Source organism: Gorilla gorilla, chromosome 9 (assembly GCF_029281585.2).
Source record: "Gorilla gorilla gorilla isolate KB3781 chromosome 9, NHGRI_mGorGor1-v2.1_pri, whole genome shotgun sequence".
Classification (NCBI taxonomy): Eukaryota; Metazoa; Chordata; class Mammalia; order Primates; family Hominidae; genus Gorilla; species Gorilla gorilla.
The window spans coordinates 24,166,194-24,182,885 of NC_073233.2; the positions used below are offsets into that span (position 1 = coordinate 24,166,194).

Sequence of the window (16,692 nt, forward strand, 5' to 3'; positions counted from 1 at the left end):
GCATGAATTTGGGTTTTTATTGCCTTCAGGCAGTGTCGTGATTCTGGTCTGGGCCTCTGGTCCCCTGTGGCTGGGCTGGGGGTAAACCTGGGCCCTGGCTGCTCTGGTCTCAAGGATCCACCTTAAGGTGCTTGTCCTCTTGCTGGGGGAAAGTCAGGCCCTAAGGAAAAAGTTGTCCTCTGCAGATTGGTTGGGCAGGGTGGCCGCTTGGGCTGCAGATCCTGTTGGGTCAGGGGAGGGAGGCAGCTTTCAAAGCCACAGGGCTTATAAGGACCTAAGACCAGCAAATCCTCTAGGGTGTTCACCTGACCAGGAAACTTCTCCATGAATCATGCCATACTGATGGGTCCTTGAATCGGGCCATGTTAGAGATCCCTGCCCCTTATGCAGACCGTGGTCACCTCACTTCTAGGGCCATTCGTGACTCTGATGAAGCCAGAGGTAGGGTTTGACTGTCAGATCTGGGTGCCCTACCCAGCAGCACCCTTGCCAGGACAAGTCTGATGGATGCCCTCATCACATACCCCTCTCTCGGCCTGGAGGCATCTTGGGAGGGGTAAAGCCCTCTCCTAGGGATCTTGACTGTCTTGGGTTGTTCACTTGGTTTTGGTGGCAAAGTGGAGGTTTGGGGTTCCAATGCTTTTCTATCCATTAGAGACTTCAGGAATGTTCAGGTGGAAAGCATCTATAATGGTCATGATAGTCAATCTATGAGCATTTTCCAGATGAGGAAATGAGGCCCAGAGAAGGGAGGGATCTGCCCAGGGCAGATTTTTTTTCCCTTGATGCCTCCCAGCATGGCATGAGTCCATGATCAGATGGGTGGGTGGGAAGCTTCAAGTGTGTATGAAATTCTCAACTAACAGTTTTTCATCATCTCCAAGCATTGGCCTCAACTTCCTGATGCCCCATGCAGTCCAGGAAACAAGGGGTTGGGGTCAGTGGAGTAGTGAGTACTGTCAGGCCTCTGCCCGGGGCCCCTACCAGGGCTGCCACCACCATTCATAAGCATCAGGATGCACAAGCCAAGCAGCCTCCGCTGCTGCAGGGAGGGTAATATCCACACTACTTAGGGATCCACAAGCAAAGAAGTGCCCTGGTGGACTCAAAGTGGGACTCAGCAAAAAGCCGTTAGGAATATGGGTTTCCAGGGTCACAGCAGCTAATGGGGAAAGGAAATTAACATGAACTGAGTATCTACTACATGCGGGCATCTTACACACGTTATCTAATGACAGCTCACAATCACCTAACAGCCCCATTTTACAGGTGAAACAAGGTGCAGAGAGGTAAAGTAATGGCCCAAAGCCACAGAGCCAATGTGTGACAAAGCCAGGGTTTTAACCCAGGTGGTCTGAATCCAGAGCTCAGGTTACAACTGTCTCAAGCTACCTGAGGCCTTCAGGGGCTGGCCATTAGGGGTGGAAATGACAGGAACACTAGAGTGGCTGGTCCTAAATCCCAGGACCTCAGGACCTGGCCTCCTGCCCTACTTCATGAAGTGCCATGAATGTGACAGGAGGGAGCCACTTCTGATCGTGCCCCAAGCCTCCCCGACACACAGCTGGCCAACCTCACTCTCCTGCTTAAACACCTCGTTGCCCCAAGATTGGAGTTTCAGCTCCTTCAACTAGCTGGCAAAGCCCACTGCCTCACCAGCCGCTCCTCCCTCCTCCCTCCGCACTGCAGTCACTCTGAAATTCTGAACTTGTAGCAGTTGCACGGACCCGCGCCCTCCCTCTATCACCCCCACCCCTAACTAACTCCCTAACTCCCAGTTTCAATTGACCACGAAGTCACTTCACCCAGAAGTGGTGGATGCCTGGGGCTGATGAGAAGGCTTTACGCCTGAGCCCTAGGCCTGGATTCACCATTCCTAAGCACAATCTCACCCAAGGCTGATCTCATGGCCCTCACAACCCACCAGGGCCAAGGGTGGTGGGGGTGTCAAGGGATGATGGGGTACTTGTGATCAGGAGGGGAGGGTGAGTATGGTAGTTAGGGAGGGAGACGTCCCACCAACATCTGGTCTGTGCTTGACCTTCAACCATCACTCCAGGGGCCAGGCCAACGACCAGGGAGCACAGAATGGGGCCTGCTCCTCTCTTTCCCTTCCTTCTCACACAGGAGGAATATGAAGACTAATTTGCTTAGTTCATTGAAGAAAAGTAGTTTTTAAAAATGAGTATTTTCTCAAATAGCCACAGCTCTTACAGCACATTAGCTTACCAGGTGAATGATGTTGTCATAAATTGACTGTCAAATGGTTATGATATTTGTAAAAGGGCTAAAAGTAAAGGATGAATAGTGACGAGGGGATCAGAGAGCCCACTCATTTAACCTCCCCCCTACGGTGGGTGGGGTGTACTGATGAATTAATTCATGGGCATTTATTGGACACTTCCTCCATTCCAGGACCCCTCCTTGGCAAAGGGGTTCCAAAACTGACCAAGACCTGGTCTCTTGCTCTCAAAGAGCTCACAAGCTATTAGGAATGAGGGGCTTGGACATCTACAAAGTCTGAGAATAACCAATAGCAATCAAAGGGTGCAGAAAAAAAATCTGGGAGACATTGTCAACACCTCCTCACTCATTATCTGATGAGTGCTTTCAGACACTCATCAGATTCAGCCAGTGAAGGAGCATGGAGAGCGCCCATCTGCCCAACACTGCCGTCGGGAAAGGCAAAAATGGAGGAACTCAAGGTGATGGGATGGTCTATGATGTCTTCTAGTGCCAACAGCCATTCATCCTTCCACATGTGGATTATCTGCACCTGTCTGCTTCTAAGAAGGGTTTGACTCAGTTCTGAGAGTCTGAGGTTCTGCATCGAAGGGCTCAGGGGCTAATGCACCACCTGATCCTGTTTCAGGCTGGGAAGGAACTCTGAGACACTTCTTTTTGGTGCTCACAAGGAGGTCATGGGAGAGGCGTTAGGACTCAGCAGCAGAGGCCTTGGGATTTTGGTTTCTTCCAGCAGGTGCTGAAAGAGGTAGGAGGGAGCTCTGAACTGGAACCTTGTGAGAGAGAGTGCATTGGTTCTTTGTGAGTAGTAACTGTCCAGGCAGTACGGGCCTGAGTGCTATCCGGTGTGGGATTGCTTTCTGGCCTGTGTGTCTGATACAGGCCTTTAGGACAGTGGGTGGTGGGCCAGTGTCCTTGGGCTTGCTCCCATATGGATCACCTCTGGGCCATCTGACTGCTCCATCTCTTGGTTTGTTTGGTCACCTTGGCAAGTCAAGCTCCGAGTGCATGGAGATATCCTTCTTCCCATTCCTCAAGTTCTTGGAGACTGTACTGGCCTCTATTGATCCTGAGAGGTGGGGAACCAAGGGATTTGCTGGCCAGGGCAGCCATGTTTCTAGGGTACAATATTGAGAGGACACCATGCACGATGTTCAAGGTCAGCCTGTGGCTGTCAGTGCTCTCTATGTTCAGGCCCGGGAAGCTCAAGATTGTCCTCATCCTCCTCTCCTGAGCTGAACTCACTCCTGGTCCCAGGGCTACTCTCCATCACACCCTTGTCTCACTCAAGGACTTAGCCGGGTCACTTCCCAATCAGGACCCTGGCCTGGTAGTGAGGTTTATGACCTTGACATGGTCCCTTCCCCCCTCTTGGCCTCCATTTTCCCACATGAACAAATGAAAATGTTGAATAAAATCAGTGGTTTTTAAACTTTCTCAAGGACCTCTTGTCAAACGAAATGTTATGTGAAGCCCAATACAGAGAAAAACTAAAGCTGCTTGGAATAAGATGTGTTGGGGGGCGGGGGGCGGGGGAACCTGGACCTCTATCTACCTGGCCTCCTTGACCCACAAGGTGGCCACTGAGTTCTCAGGAGACTCCCAGGGCGCTAAAGGATGCAGCGTGACGGCCACTAGGCTGGATGGTCTTTCAAGGGCCTCTAACTTTGGTATCCTGGGATTTTGTAACTTGAAGCCACTGCAGCCCAGCCCTCACAGACTCATTCTGAGTCACAAGGAGGCAGCGTGGGATGGGTCACAGACCTGGGCTGCCTAGCTGGTGATACTGCCACATGGTTCTCCAGAAAAAGTCCATTCTCTGAGGTCCTCCGGCAAAAGGCTTGCTGTGAGTCACAGCAGAGAGAAAGGTCCTATGTCCCCCAGAGCCACAGGGAAGTCAGGGAATGGGGATCTGGCCTGGTCTCCATCTTAACCTGAGGGCCCTCTTCCTGTACAGGCTAAGGCTTGCGGGGCAGATGGTCAGGGGTCAGAGTCTTTGACGCTGCTATCCCTAAAGACTCCCCTTCACATGCTGTGGCCTGTCCCTCATCTGAAACAGTATATTTTAGCAAGTATAGTCACACAAACAAGCTCCAGCGCTTTGGCTGACTCAGATGAAGACAAATCTGAGAGTTTCGTCGGTTCTAGTCTCTCTTGCTGTCCTAGGGTTTTCCTCTACTGGGTCTTCCCAGAAGTCTTGACTCTTCCTCCACATACGCCTCTCTATTCCCCTCCACCCCTACTCCAGAACCTTCTCCCTCACCCGCAGTCACCAAGATTAAGAGCTCTTTCCTGTTTAAGTATCCAGTCATCTGATCAGGGTACCTCGATATCCTTGAACTAGAAAACCACGTGCTCTGGGCCTTAAAAATAAAACCCCAGGAGGGGCTGCTCTAGGCATGGCCCAGGAACCCTTTGTTTTGCTGAATTGAAGGCTGCTGGGCCAAAATAATGAAGGACATAGAACTGGGTTTTCTATCTCCACCAGGCAGCGACAGGCTGGAGCCTTCCTACTGGTGTGTTAGCTTTCCATATCTTTAGTGAAGACCTAACCCCTCATTCTCCTCTGCTAAGTAGAAAGCATGTCTGTCTCCTTGAGCCCCAGGCACTAGGCAAGCAGCCTGCCATCCTTCTGGTTTGTGGTCAGCCTAACCATCACTGCCTCCTGAGCCCTTCTTCGGCCAACCCCACAGCCCAACAAAGCAATTTTCTGGGAAGGCCTTTGGTGGGAAAAGCCACTTTATTAAAGATTCTCTATCACAGTCCCCCATTTCTGGACCAGTCAGATTGGCTTTGGATTGAAGTTTCTGATTGTCTTTCCTTCCAGTTTCTCTCTTTGTCCATGGCTTCCTGAGATTCAGTGTCCTCGATGGCATCTGGGGAAAGGTAGGTGACCTTGGGGTCCTGGACCAATGCAGGGTGAGCTGGCAGCTGGCAGAGGGCCAAGGAGTGGCCAGCCCCACAGCCCACAAGGAGTCCTGATGATGACAGCAGAGCCTGCACTGGCTTCGGGGCCCAGACGTTGGCTTCAGTGCCATCTCCGCACATGCCATGCTCATTCCAGCCCCAAGAGTAACACACTCCACCTGTGAAGGAGAGGGAAGACTGCTGTAGAAGAGGTTTTGGATAATAGGGCTGAAACATTCACCCTGAGGGTACAGGTATCATCATAAACCCCAGTTCACACAGGAAGACGCCAAAGCTTAAGGACACATGACGGCATCCTCCCCATCCCTACTTCCTTCCCTTCCCCTGAGGGCAGCTGCCCTCCTGCCCCTGAGGCATGCTTCCCATTCCCACAAAACTCATGACTGCTCATGTTCCAAGCATGGCTTTCCTCCTTGGCCCTTCCCTACTGTCACCACCACATATAATCCATCACCAGACCTACTGACTCTGCCTCCAAAAACATCTCAAATCTTTCCCCATATTTTTCCATCTCCTCAGCCAGCTCCAGCCCGATCCAGGCCACCATTTCTCTTACCTGGGCCATGCCAATAGCCAACTAACTAACCCAGCTGCTCACTCCATCCACCCTGATCTTCAAAGAGCATCAAGACAATCTTCGACAACTGCAAATCTAATCATGTGTCACTCTGCTGCTTAAAACCCTTCAGTGCCTTTCCATGGTCCTTAAGGAGGCCTTCCCTTGGCCTGTGAGGCCTGAGTGATCTGGCTCCTGACTATCTTGGTGTCCTCACCCTGCACAACTCTTCCCCTCCCTCTTTGCATTCAGAACCCTGGCTTTCTTTCTGTTCCTTAAGTATGTCCAGTAGGGCCTTCCTATCTCTCAAAGCCCTCAGTTTACTGGGCTTCCAGACCTCTTCGTGTTTTCCATTCCAGTTGTCGCTCAGAGGCCGGGGTCCCTGACCACCCAATCCAAATCAGATTCTCATGACTGCCCTTGTATTCTTCCCTCATGAGGATCTGGCACTCTGTAGTGAGGGATGATTTGTGTGGTGATGTGTTTACTGTCCCCTCTTCACTAGACTGCACTCTGTGGTGAGGGAAGAAGCGTGTATACTTTCTTCACTGCTGTATCTCTAGGACAGTGCCTGGTACACAGTTGGTGCTCAACAGGTGTTTACTGAATAGATACAAAAATGAACAAATTCATACAGCCAGAAAGTGGCCAAGCCAACATTCATGCCCAGGTAACTCCAATAGTCCACCTGTCATAACACGTCTTCCTAGGTTTTAGACACTGTCCTAGGTCTAAACTCACTCATGTTTTTCTGTGGTCGTTTAAAAAAAATCTTCTGGACATAAAGATAATACATCTTCATGACAAAAGAAAAGAAAAGAAACAATGGACAATATGGATGTGTAAGGAAAAGCAAACTTGCAGAATCTTGCCCTTGCCACTACTAGGAATATTTTGGATATCTCTTTCAACCCTTTAATTTGTGAAATTTATAAATATTTGTATATATGTTTGTCCTGCTTTTTAACATTGTAGCACAAATATTTCTCCATGGATTGTAAAGTATTCAAAAAGTAAATTAAAATTAGCCAGACATGGTGGTGCATGCCTGTAATCCCAGCTACTCAGGAGGCTGAGACAGGAGAGTCACCTGAACCTAGGAGGCGGAGGTTGCAGTGAGCTGAGATTGTGCCATTGCACTCCACCCCGGGCGACAGAGCGAGACTTTGTCTCAAAAACAAACAAACAAAAAAGTAAATTAAAAATAATTTTCTTCTCAAGATGCACTAAAGAACAGAAAATAATTTAATAGAAAGACGCAGATCTCCACCCAGATTAAGAACATTAGCTAACATTTTGCCATATTTGCTTCAACCCTTCTCTTAAAAAAAATCTTAAAGATACAGTTTATGCCCCACCTCCCATTCTTGTCCCTCTATCCAACCCTCCTTCCCACAAGTAACCACTATTTGAAGTTGGTGCACATCATTTGCATGGTTTCATATTTTTCTACATAGATGTGTCCTTAAATATTGTGATCTGTTTAGTTTGTTTTAAAGACTTACACAAATAGAATCATTCACATATTTTTTTTTTTTTTGCAAGTTGCTCTTTACACTCATCATTGTTTTCGAAATTTATCTGAGCTGGTAGTTACAGATCTAGTTCAGTTATTTTAATTTTAACTGTGCATAGTATCCCATTATGTATAAATCATATTTCACTTACCCATGTCCCTTCTGATGGCTAGTTATTTAATAATATCATTGTTGCTGTTTTATTATATAACAATTGAAAATATATAGTATTATGCAACAACAATACTAATATGGTTGCTATTATAGACAGTATTGCAATGAAAGTCTTTGAACATATCTCCTTGTACAAACTGGTATTTGTACAGGGTGATCCCTGGGAGTATATGAGTCATGCATGTATATGTAAGCATGTTTATGTTTAGTAAGTGTGGCCAAATATCTCTCCAATGACTAGACATTTATATTCTCATCAACAATAGATATGAATTTGTTTCCTTAGATCTTACCTTTAGACTCTTGCCATTCTCATGAGTACGTTCAATTAGTTTGCATTTCCCTGACTACTAGTGAGATGGAGCAGTAGCGCTTTCTGTTGATTACCCGTTTAAGTTGCCTCTTCTGTGAATTGTCTATATACATTCTCTGTTTTGTTCTTGGGTTGTTTGCCTTTTCCTTATTGATTTGCAAGTATTCTTTGTGTATTATTTTGTTTCTATGATTCTTTGTTGTTATGTGCATTTGGAAGTATCTTCTTCCAGAAGTCTGTGGTGTGTCTCTTCACTTGGTTTATGGTGTCTTTTGTTATACACATTTATTTATAATGGCTGCCTAATTACCTATTATAAAGATTAAACAATTTACTTAACTTGCATTCTATTATCAGATCCATAGGTTGTTTCCAATTTGTCATTATTTTATATAGCATTGCTATGAACATCTTTATGCATGAGTCTTTGTCTGTCTCTCTAATTATTTTCTCAAATTAGATTCTTAGAATGGGAATTCCTGGTCAAAGAGTACAGGCATTTTTGAAATGCCTGAGTACTGTTTTGAGTACTGCCAGAATACTTTTCAGAAAGGCTACTTGCATATGACTTCAGCAATCTGTGAGAATCTCTGGCTTACTCTAGGACTGAAAGTATTTAATAGTATTATAATGTTGAAAGATCTTCCTAATTTGAAGACACAAATGGTATCTCTTGTTTTAATATGTACTTTTTGGACTACCATTGAAACAGAAAAATAATTCTAATGTTTATCAGATATTTATATTTCCTTCTTTGTGTACTATCTGCTTCATATCTTTTTCCTGGTTAGTACAGAAGAGTTTAGTATTCAGGCCCAAGAGCCAGATGAACTGGGTTCAAATCCCAGCTTCGCCACTTATTAGTTGTGCCGCGTCAAGCAAGTTACTTAGCATTTCTATATCTCAGTTCTCTCATCTGTTCAATGGGGACAGTAATACCTTATTAGAGTTGTTTACAAGGGTTAAATGAGTAAGTATAGCACATGCAAAAGACTCAGAATGGCGCCTGGCACATAGTACTACATAAATGTTTGTTATTGTTGTTGTCACCTATTAAGAGCTTTGTTGTTTGAAAGACTTTGATTTTAAGAATATTAGTTCTTTCTCTGCTATATTTAGCATTACTTTTTTTTCCTCAGTTTGACTTAAAATTTTGTTTTCAGTCTTTTGATAAGTGTATGGTTCTACGCAGTAAAAACTTCTTTTTGATAGTTCAGTGATTTGAATTGTTAAATCTTCTTTACATTTAACTCATTATCCACTGAAAACTTGTTTCGCAGACCACTCTATAAAGAGGGTAGCTGGCTGGGCCCCGGGATTACCTTCCCTTCCCTTTCCCTTAGTAGGAAGGCAATCACTGGCCAAAAGCTTGGGTTTAGGGAAACACAGATGTCTGCCTGTTTGGCCCACAAATGCGGAAGCGCATACAGAGAGGATGAACCCCAGGCCACATCTCCTACAGTTAAGCAGGAGTTCCAGCCAGGTTGAGCTGAGGCACGAGGTAGGGAGAGTGGAAGAGGCTTGGTACCTTTGCGCCTAGTTTGGCACCTGGTATGGGCTTTGTGCCCGGCCCTGGTGAGTGGCACCAGCTGACCGTCAGCAGGGATGGGGGTGGGAGGAAGGCAGAGCTGACCTACCAGCAGGACACAGCACAGTGGGAAGCTGGCAGGTCCCTCTCCTCCAGCCAAAGGGAACACACTCTGAGGAAGCTACGCCTGGGACCAGGGTAGCCAAAGGCCTAGAGCCAGGATTTTCATGCCCACTGCGTCGAGAAGCCTGGTAAAGGCCCAGTAATATCCCCCCGCAGTACTTCCAAAGAAAGCTGGACTTTGGGTTAGGTGCTCTGTGTACTTTGTCTCATTTAATTCTAAGAACCATGTGAGGCAGCCACAATTTACAGATTATTCTCATTTTAGAGAGAATAAAACAGAGGCTCTAGAATCCAGGCAGGATGGCTCCAGAATCTGTGCTAAAGTCTGCATGTTATATCCCAGGGCTTGTCAAGCTTATTCTATAAGGGGCAGATAGGAAATACTTTAGGTTTGAGGGCCATGTTAGGTCTCTGTCATGTATTCTTTTTGATAACCCTTTAAAAACCATTCTTAGCTTGCAGCATCACACAAAAAGAGGCTACAAGTCAAATTTGGTCATAGTTTGCCATCCCCTGCTCCACACATATTATAGACTATGGCCTATGGACTACGCTATGCTGTCCTGGTCCCACCTTACCACACAACTGTGTGATAATGGTACACAGGTCCCCACCAACTTCATAGGGTTGCCATGAGGAGGAGCAATGCCCCAGCACCATGCCTGACACAGTGACAGCTCAAACCCATGTGGAAAGCAGATCATGGGAATAGGAGGAAAAGGCAAGGAAAGCCACACCAGTGGCAAACAGCAAAGAGGAGACGGAGGGGCAGCAGCAGATGAGAAGTTCTAGAGTAGAATGATAGGAAGTTTGGGGTTTCCAAACTTTAAACAAGCCTATAGAAAAAAAAAAGCCAGGATGCTGAACTCAGAAAGCAAAGGATTGGTTATCCCCTTAACAGAAGGACTTGCAGCAGGACATCTTTCAGTAATAAGCTCCTCCAGCATTTTAGAATAGGTTTCATTCACCCCCTAACCTCACTTAGGGCCACCTTTTCAGGGACTCAGTGAAGCTGGCAAGGCCCTCCAGACTCAGCAAGATGCTACTATGCAGGCTGTTCTCACACAGAAGTAAGAGGAAGGAGAGTGGCCTACAGAAAGCCTCTCCCTAAGCGACATGGAACATGGAATGTCCAGTTTTCAAAACAGGTAAGTTAGAGGATGATCCCTGGCTTTACAGAGGGCTCTCTGCAGTGTGCTTGGCACTTGTCAGGTCCTCGAAGACACCAGAATCTCACCTGGTTGATGGAGATCTGCTTTGCTGGTCCTGGGGCACATGGCTGAGCCTTGGGTGGAGAGCCCCATATTTACAGAGGGATTCCCTAGGCCCTTGGAGTTCAGGCCTCCTGCTCACAGGGCTCAATCTAGGCTGTGACGAGTGATGAAGCTCACAGCCCACCACACTTGCGTCAGCCTAAGAGCCCTGCAGGCAACGGAACCTCAGGACTGGCAGGGTCTCTGGCGCAAGCTGGACACAATACCCAAATCTGTTCAGGTCTGTGGCACCTGCCCGAGCTTCTTGGCAACTAAGTCCTCATAGGGCCTTATGGTGCTGGGACTGCAGCCCAGTGCTAGGGAGGGGGCAGCATTTCTGCTGGAGGACGTTGCCAAGGAGGAATAAACACCTGAGCATGTGTGCAGAGCCTCCTGGTTGTCTCTTGAACCACAGAATAAAGACATTTCCCAACCTTTCTTGCAGCTAGCTAGGTGTGATCAGTGAGGGTCAAGCTGAAATGTTCTGTAATTGCTTATGGGACTTTTCCTTAAAAGATAGATGGCATACACTCTTTGCTCCTTCTTCTTTGTCCCTCCTCCATCCTGTCACTGGGAATGTGGATGTGACAGCTGGAGTTGTAGCCACTACCTCTGACCATGAGCATGAGGGCTGCGACCTAGGGATGGTGCTTCTCAGCTTCATAAAAATGTCACCTTAATTTCCACAGCAACCCTCGGAGGTACTACTACTTCCATTTTACAGATGAAGAACCAGGCTCAGAGAGGTAAAGTAATTTGTCTATAGCCACACAGCTATTCTAGTCAGGACTAGAATCCAGGACTCCCAAATCTCAGGCGTCTTCACTAGTTCCAAACCATGTGAAAACGGTAACAGAATCATTGAATACTTGGTATATGCCAGGCCCTGTGATAAGCACTTTGCAAATATTCATTCACTGAATCCTCACAACAAACTTGTGAAGTGCAATCTAATATTATCCCCATTTTGCAGAGAGATGACGTGAACTGTGCAAGGAAACAAGAGGCAGAGCTGGATTCGAACCCAGACAGTCTGGCTCCAGGCCCTCTTCTATTTAATATTATACTATTCTCTCTAGCAAAAACATTGCTTCCCAGGTAACTAAGAAAAGGTACAGAGTAACAGTCCACCTATGGGAACACAGGAAGTAATGGAAGGCAAGAACTCCAGCTGGCGAGAGAAAGATACTATGCAGAGGAGCAGAAATCTCCCTGAGCCCTGTGAGCGCTGGGGCTGAGGCCCTGCCCCCTTCTGCATCTGCTGGTCAGTGGGAAGAGGAGGGAGAGATAGGCACAAGAAATTAGGTAGCGAATGGTCCATGTTGTCTCCTCCTGTCCAAGAGCATGCATAGGCCTAGACCAACAGTCAGGACTGCTCTTCTGCACTACCAGGCTGACGGAGAGGAGGGGTGAGGTTTGAGCACCCTCATAGAGAGGAGGGCTCTGGATTCTGGTACATGTCAGGAAGGATGGGGTGGGCCTTGGAGCAGGGTAAGTTTGGGAGACACTTCTGAGTGTTTAGCCACCCAAGCTCATAGGGATCCCATCCTTTTGGCAGCAACTGGTAGAATTGTCCCTAGGGTCCTGCTGTGAGCAAGGAATGGGGAGTGAGGAATCCCAGAAGTGGGCCTCCTAAAGTGCTTTGGGTCTAGATGGCAACAGCAGGATGGAAAAAGGGGATCAGGTCCTCACGTCCCTTGCCCTATCCTTTCTGCTGAGGCTGCTGGCCTGGGTGGGAGAAATCAGGCAGAAACACAGCCTGGTCTAGGTCCTCCCATGGAAAATTTCCTGTCTCCACAGCACCTATGAGACCAAGTCCAGGCCCCTTAGCTGGCTCCCAAGGCCCTGAGTAGTCTGTCTCTCATCACCCCGTTCCCCAACTCAGTGTTCCAGCCCCACAGGCTTGCTGTCGGCTCCCTGAATTCACCCAGGCTGTTCACATTGCCATGCTCTTGCCCAACCTGAGTCCATTTATTTCATCATGTGGGTGCCTTTTCTGGTTTAGGACTTGTGCTGCACACAAGACCCAGAGAAGAGGAAAATTCAGTTTGTGCCCTCAGGGTCCCCATCCACTGAGGAAGACAGCCATGGGAAGAGACAATTATGGGAAATGATGGCATGTGTACACAAAGGGCATGGACAGTGGTGTTTACTGTAGCACTGTTTGCAACTGCAAAAGACTGGGGGGCTTCAAGAACATTCATCAGTAGAAGATGATTTCAAAAAGCCAGGGCCCCCTTCAGACTAGGATCCTTACATATTAAAACTTTTTTTAACATAAAGTTATGCAAAGCCCCTATATATTTTTATATGTACAAATGGAAAAGAATACATCCCAAATTGAGAACAGTCTCTGACAAAGACAGGGAGAAATGGGGGAAGGGTGACCCTCATTTTCATTTCGTTCAAATATTTTAAAAAGCAGTAACACAGAGATGATTTTAAAAATAATAGTATTTCCAGGGACAGAGGTAGCATAGAGGAGACGATGACCTAGGAGACACTGACCCAGGAGGCCATGCAGAGAATGGCCATGAGAATGGCTATGAGGATGATGGTCCTATTGGGCCTGGCAGAGGACACAGGCACTGTCAGTGTTGGGCCCTGCTATGGTTTGAATGTGTTCCCAAAAGTACAGGTGTTGGAAACTTAATCCCCAATGCAACAGTGTTGAGAAGTGGGACCTTTCAGAGGCAATCAGGTCATGAGGGCTCTGCCCTCATGAATGGATGAATGCTGTCACTGTGGGAATGGGTTAATTATCGTGGGAGTTTGGTCTCTTTTTCTCTCTTGAATGTTTGCTTGCCCTTTTGCCATGTTATGATGCAGCAAGAAGGTCTTCCCCAGATGTGGCCCTGTGATCTTGGACTTCCCAGTCTCCAGAACCATTTATTGAGCTCAATAAATCTCCTTTCTTTATAAATTACCCAGTCTGTGGTATTCTGTTATAGCAGCAAAACATGGACTAAAACAGGCCCTTTCAGGAATTAGTCCATCCATCACTCTCCAGGGCCAAGGATACCCTCGAGGCAGGAGCTGAGGCAGCAGAAAGAAGCTACTCCAGAATCAAAAGTGGGGCTGTTCACCCACAGGATTACTCTGGGGATGTTTCAGGTTTGTGGCCCACATTGCTTCAGAGAAGGCTGTATGTGGGAAAACAGACAGGCCTAGGGTCCCCTTCACACCAAGATCCACAGCAGCCCTGAGAATGAGGTGAGAGGAGTAGATCGGGGGTGAGGGTTGGAGGCAAGGAGGCCAGCAAGGAGGCTGTGGCTGTCCACCAGGTTAAGAAAAGGGCAGGGCCTGTGGAAAAAGGGTTTGGGGAAGGTAATGTGCAAAATACAGCCAGGATCTGGCCACTTCTCACCAGCGCCATCACCCCTCAAGGGCTGCCCAACTGGTCTCTCTGCTGCCTCTGTTTCCCTGTATGTTCTATTCTCCACACAGCAACTTGAGTGATTGTGTTAAAACCTATGTCAGACAAGGCACTGCACTGTTTAGAATCCTTCAGTGGCTTCTCCTGTTACTCAGAATAAACAACAGTGGGTCTCCAGCTCCTTCTCTGACATCATGTTCTATCATGATCCATTCTGCTAACATCACCATAGTGACACTGACTTTCTTACTGTTCCTCAAACAGTACTTGCCTCAGGACCTTTGCACTTGTTGTTCCTGCTATCTGGAATGCTCTTGGCCCTGACAGCCACAGGTTCATTCCTTCATGTTGTTCAGGTATTTGTGAGAGTACCACCTTATTTGAGAGGCCTTCCCTGACAACTTTATATGAAATAGCAGTCTACCCCTACTCCTGTCTTATCTCTTCACCTGCTCTGTTTTTCTTCATTTTTTTTCTTTACAGTTTATTTATTTTATGATTTCTCTTTCCTAACCAAACACAAGCTCTTTGAGAGTTAGGTACTCTGTTTTGTTTGCTGCTATATCCCAGTACCTGAAACAGTGCTTGGCATAGGTTAGCGCTCAATGCTGTTGTGTGAATGAAAGGACAAATGAATGAATGGCAGTAAGAGAATGGAGCTGCTTCTTCTCTCTTAGAGGGCCAAAAGGGAACCCATGGATGTGGAAAGCAGCAGCCGTGGGCATGGCAATTGTAGCTCGCTATCAGGAAGAACGCTGCAATGACTGGAAGACTGCTCTGGAACATAGCTGGTGTTCTGCCACAGGTCCTGAGCCCCCAGGGCAGTCCCACAGTGGGCAGAGGCTGGGCCGAGACAAACCAAAAGTCCTTCCAATCCTGGAGAATTTGTGTGGTGGTGTGTGCGGATATGGAAGTGTATAAGAAAGAGAAGGAAGGTGGACACAGAAGAGCAGAGTGGGCAGATACACGCTCCCCAGGCTGGCTCCTTCAAACCAGACAAAAGAAAGGCCTTGGCTCAAGTGATAAATAAGTGTGTTGAATTGATGGGTTCTAAGCTGCAAGGCTAGGACTGCTCTGGAACCTCTTCTAGAACCCCATTGCTCAAAAGGTTGCCCAGTTCTCTCTGTCAATCACTTTCCCTTTACATAGGAGGAAACTGAGGCCCACAGTGGGGCAATGCCATGCCAAAGGTCCCCACTGGCCTACCTCCCCGCTCCTCTCAACCACCCCCTGGCATCACTGCAAGCACCTCATCTGACAGCAGCCCAGTGAGGCACGTATTGGATCAACACTGCATGGAAGAGAAAACTGCATTTGGGTGCGGTTCAGAAACAGCCAAGCTGGGACAGGCAGAGGCCAGCCCTCCCCACCCCCAGCCCCAGGAGTAGGAGGCTGCTGAGGCTGCTGTGGACACATTTCCTCAGTCACCTGCAGTGAGAGCGTGCTGTGGCACGTTGGCTCCAGTGGGTGACTATTCTTAGATCTAGGGAGCTATGATGACGGATTTAGAACTTACAAGGTGGAAACATGTTGGCCTGTTTTATAAACAACTGAAATCCTCCCTACAGACTGTCTTTCTGAATTCTGTGTTCTCTCAGAACTGCTGGCTTTCTGGGCTTATTGGCTGCCTTGAGAGAGGGGGCAGAAAGAGAAACTAACCCTCTTGAGGGCCTACTATGATCACATATGGCATTATGGGCTTTTGTATCACCCATCTCATTTAACAGCTCTGGGAAGAAGATATTTTGGTCACACTCTGTGGATGAGGAAACAGGCTGGGAGAGGTCCAGAAGCAAGCACACCCTGTGATGTGGTACAAGACTGAGGCTGTGGACCAGCAGGTCTGCTGTGGAGCCTGGTGCTGCCAAAAGAAAGGTGGCCCTGGCAGATGCAGCAGCAAGGGCATGCACACAGCACCTTCGGATCTGAATCCCTTCAGGTGTTGCTCTCCTGTCCTCCAAGATTTCTTCAATCCTGGTGATACCTCCTCCCTCTGTATGACCTGGTAGCTTGTCCCCATTGCCTACCAGGGCCCCCTCAGCAGATTCTCAGTCATCATCATCCCTCTAGAAGTATGGTACCCAGAGCTGGCTGAGGTCCAGAGATGAAGGGCCCACCAAGATGCACACATAGTCCCCAAGGCTCCACCTCTGTTAGCTTAGCCTGAGGCCACATTCCCTGCTTTGGAGGCCAAGTCCACTTCCCCTTGCTGAACCTGTGGCCCGCAAAAACTCTTAAACAGTTTCTGGAGGACTTGTTCTCCTATCTCTTACCTGGCCTGGCCCGTATGCTGGTGTTTTAGACCTGGCTGGAACTTTCAGGTTGTTTCCATTAAAAGTCATCTTATTAAACGAACATGCCAATCTCCGAGGGGAACTAGCAGAGGGGTGGAGGAATGGATGCCATTCTGGGCCCAGGAGCAGCTGCACTGTTGCCATTCCTGAAGCCTGGTCACCACCAGAGCCTCCTTACCTTGCTCTCCTCAAGCCTGTTTGGGAATCACCAGTGTGCAGAAGAGGAAGCTAGGGAATTAGGGCAATAGTGGAGGTGGCAGTAAGAAGGTCTGCTCTGGAATCCAGTGGCAGGTCCAGAAGAATCCACATGCAGGAAGATTAGGGTACTAGAGTTCACATGGGGACGGATAACACAAATCTGAGATAGAATTCTCCCTAGAAGTTCC

General features: G+C 47.7%; 1 protein-coding gene across 4 annotated transcripts in view; it reads right to left on the reverse strand.

Annotated features, from left to right (window-relative positions):
- Nucleotides 1-4,965: 4,965 nt before the first annotated feature.
- Nucleotides 4,966-16,692, reverse strand: part of SERGEF (secretion regulating guanine nucleotide exchange factor) — a 225,000-nt gene continuing 213,273 nt past the window's right edge. For 2 of the 4 annotated variants that reach the window (XM_004050772.4, XM_055355968.2), the window contains one exon: nt 4,966-5,330. In XM_004050772.4, coding sequence (XP_004050820.1) covers nt 5,002-5,330 — 329 coding nt within the window. In that variant the 3' untranslated portion in view covers nt 4,966-5,001. The remainder of the gene's footprint in view (nt 5,331-16,692) is intronic. The other 2 variants (XM_055355969.2, XR_008669777.2) reach the window with 2 other exon arrangements.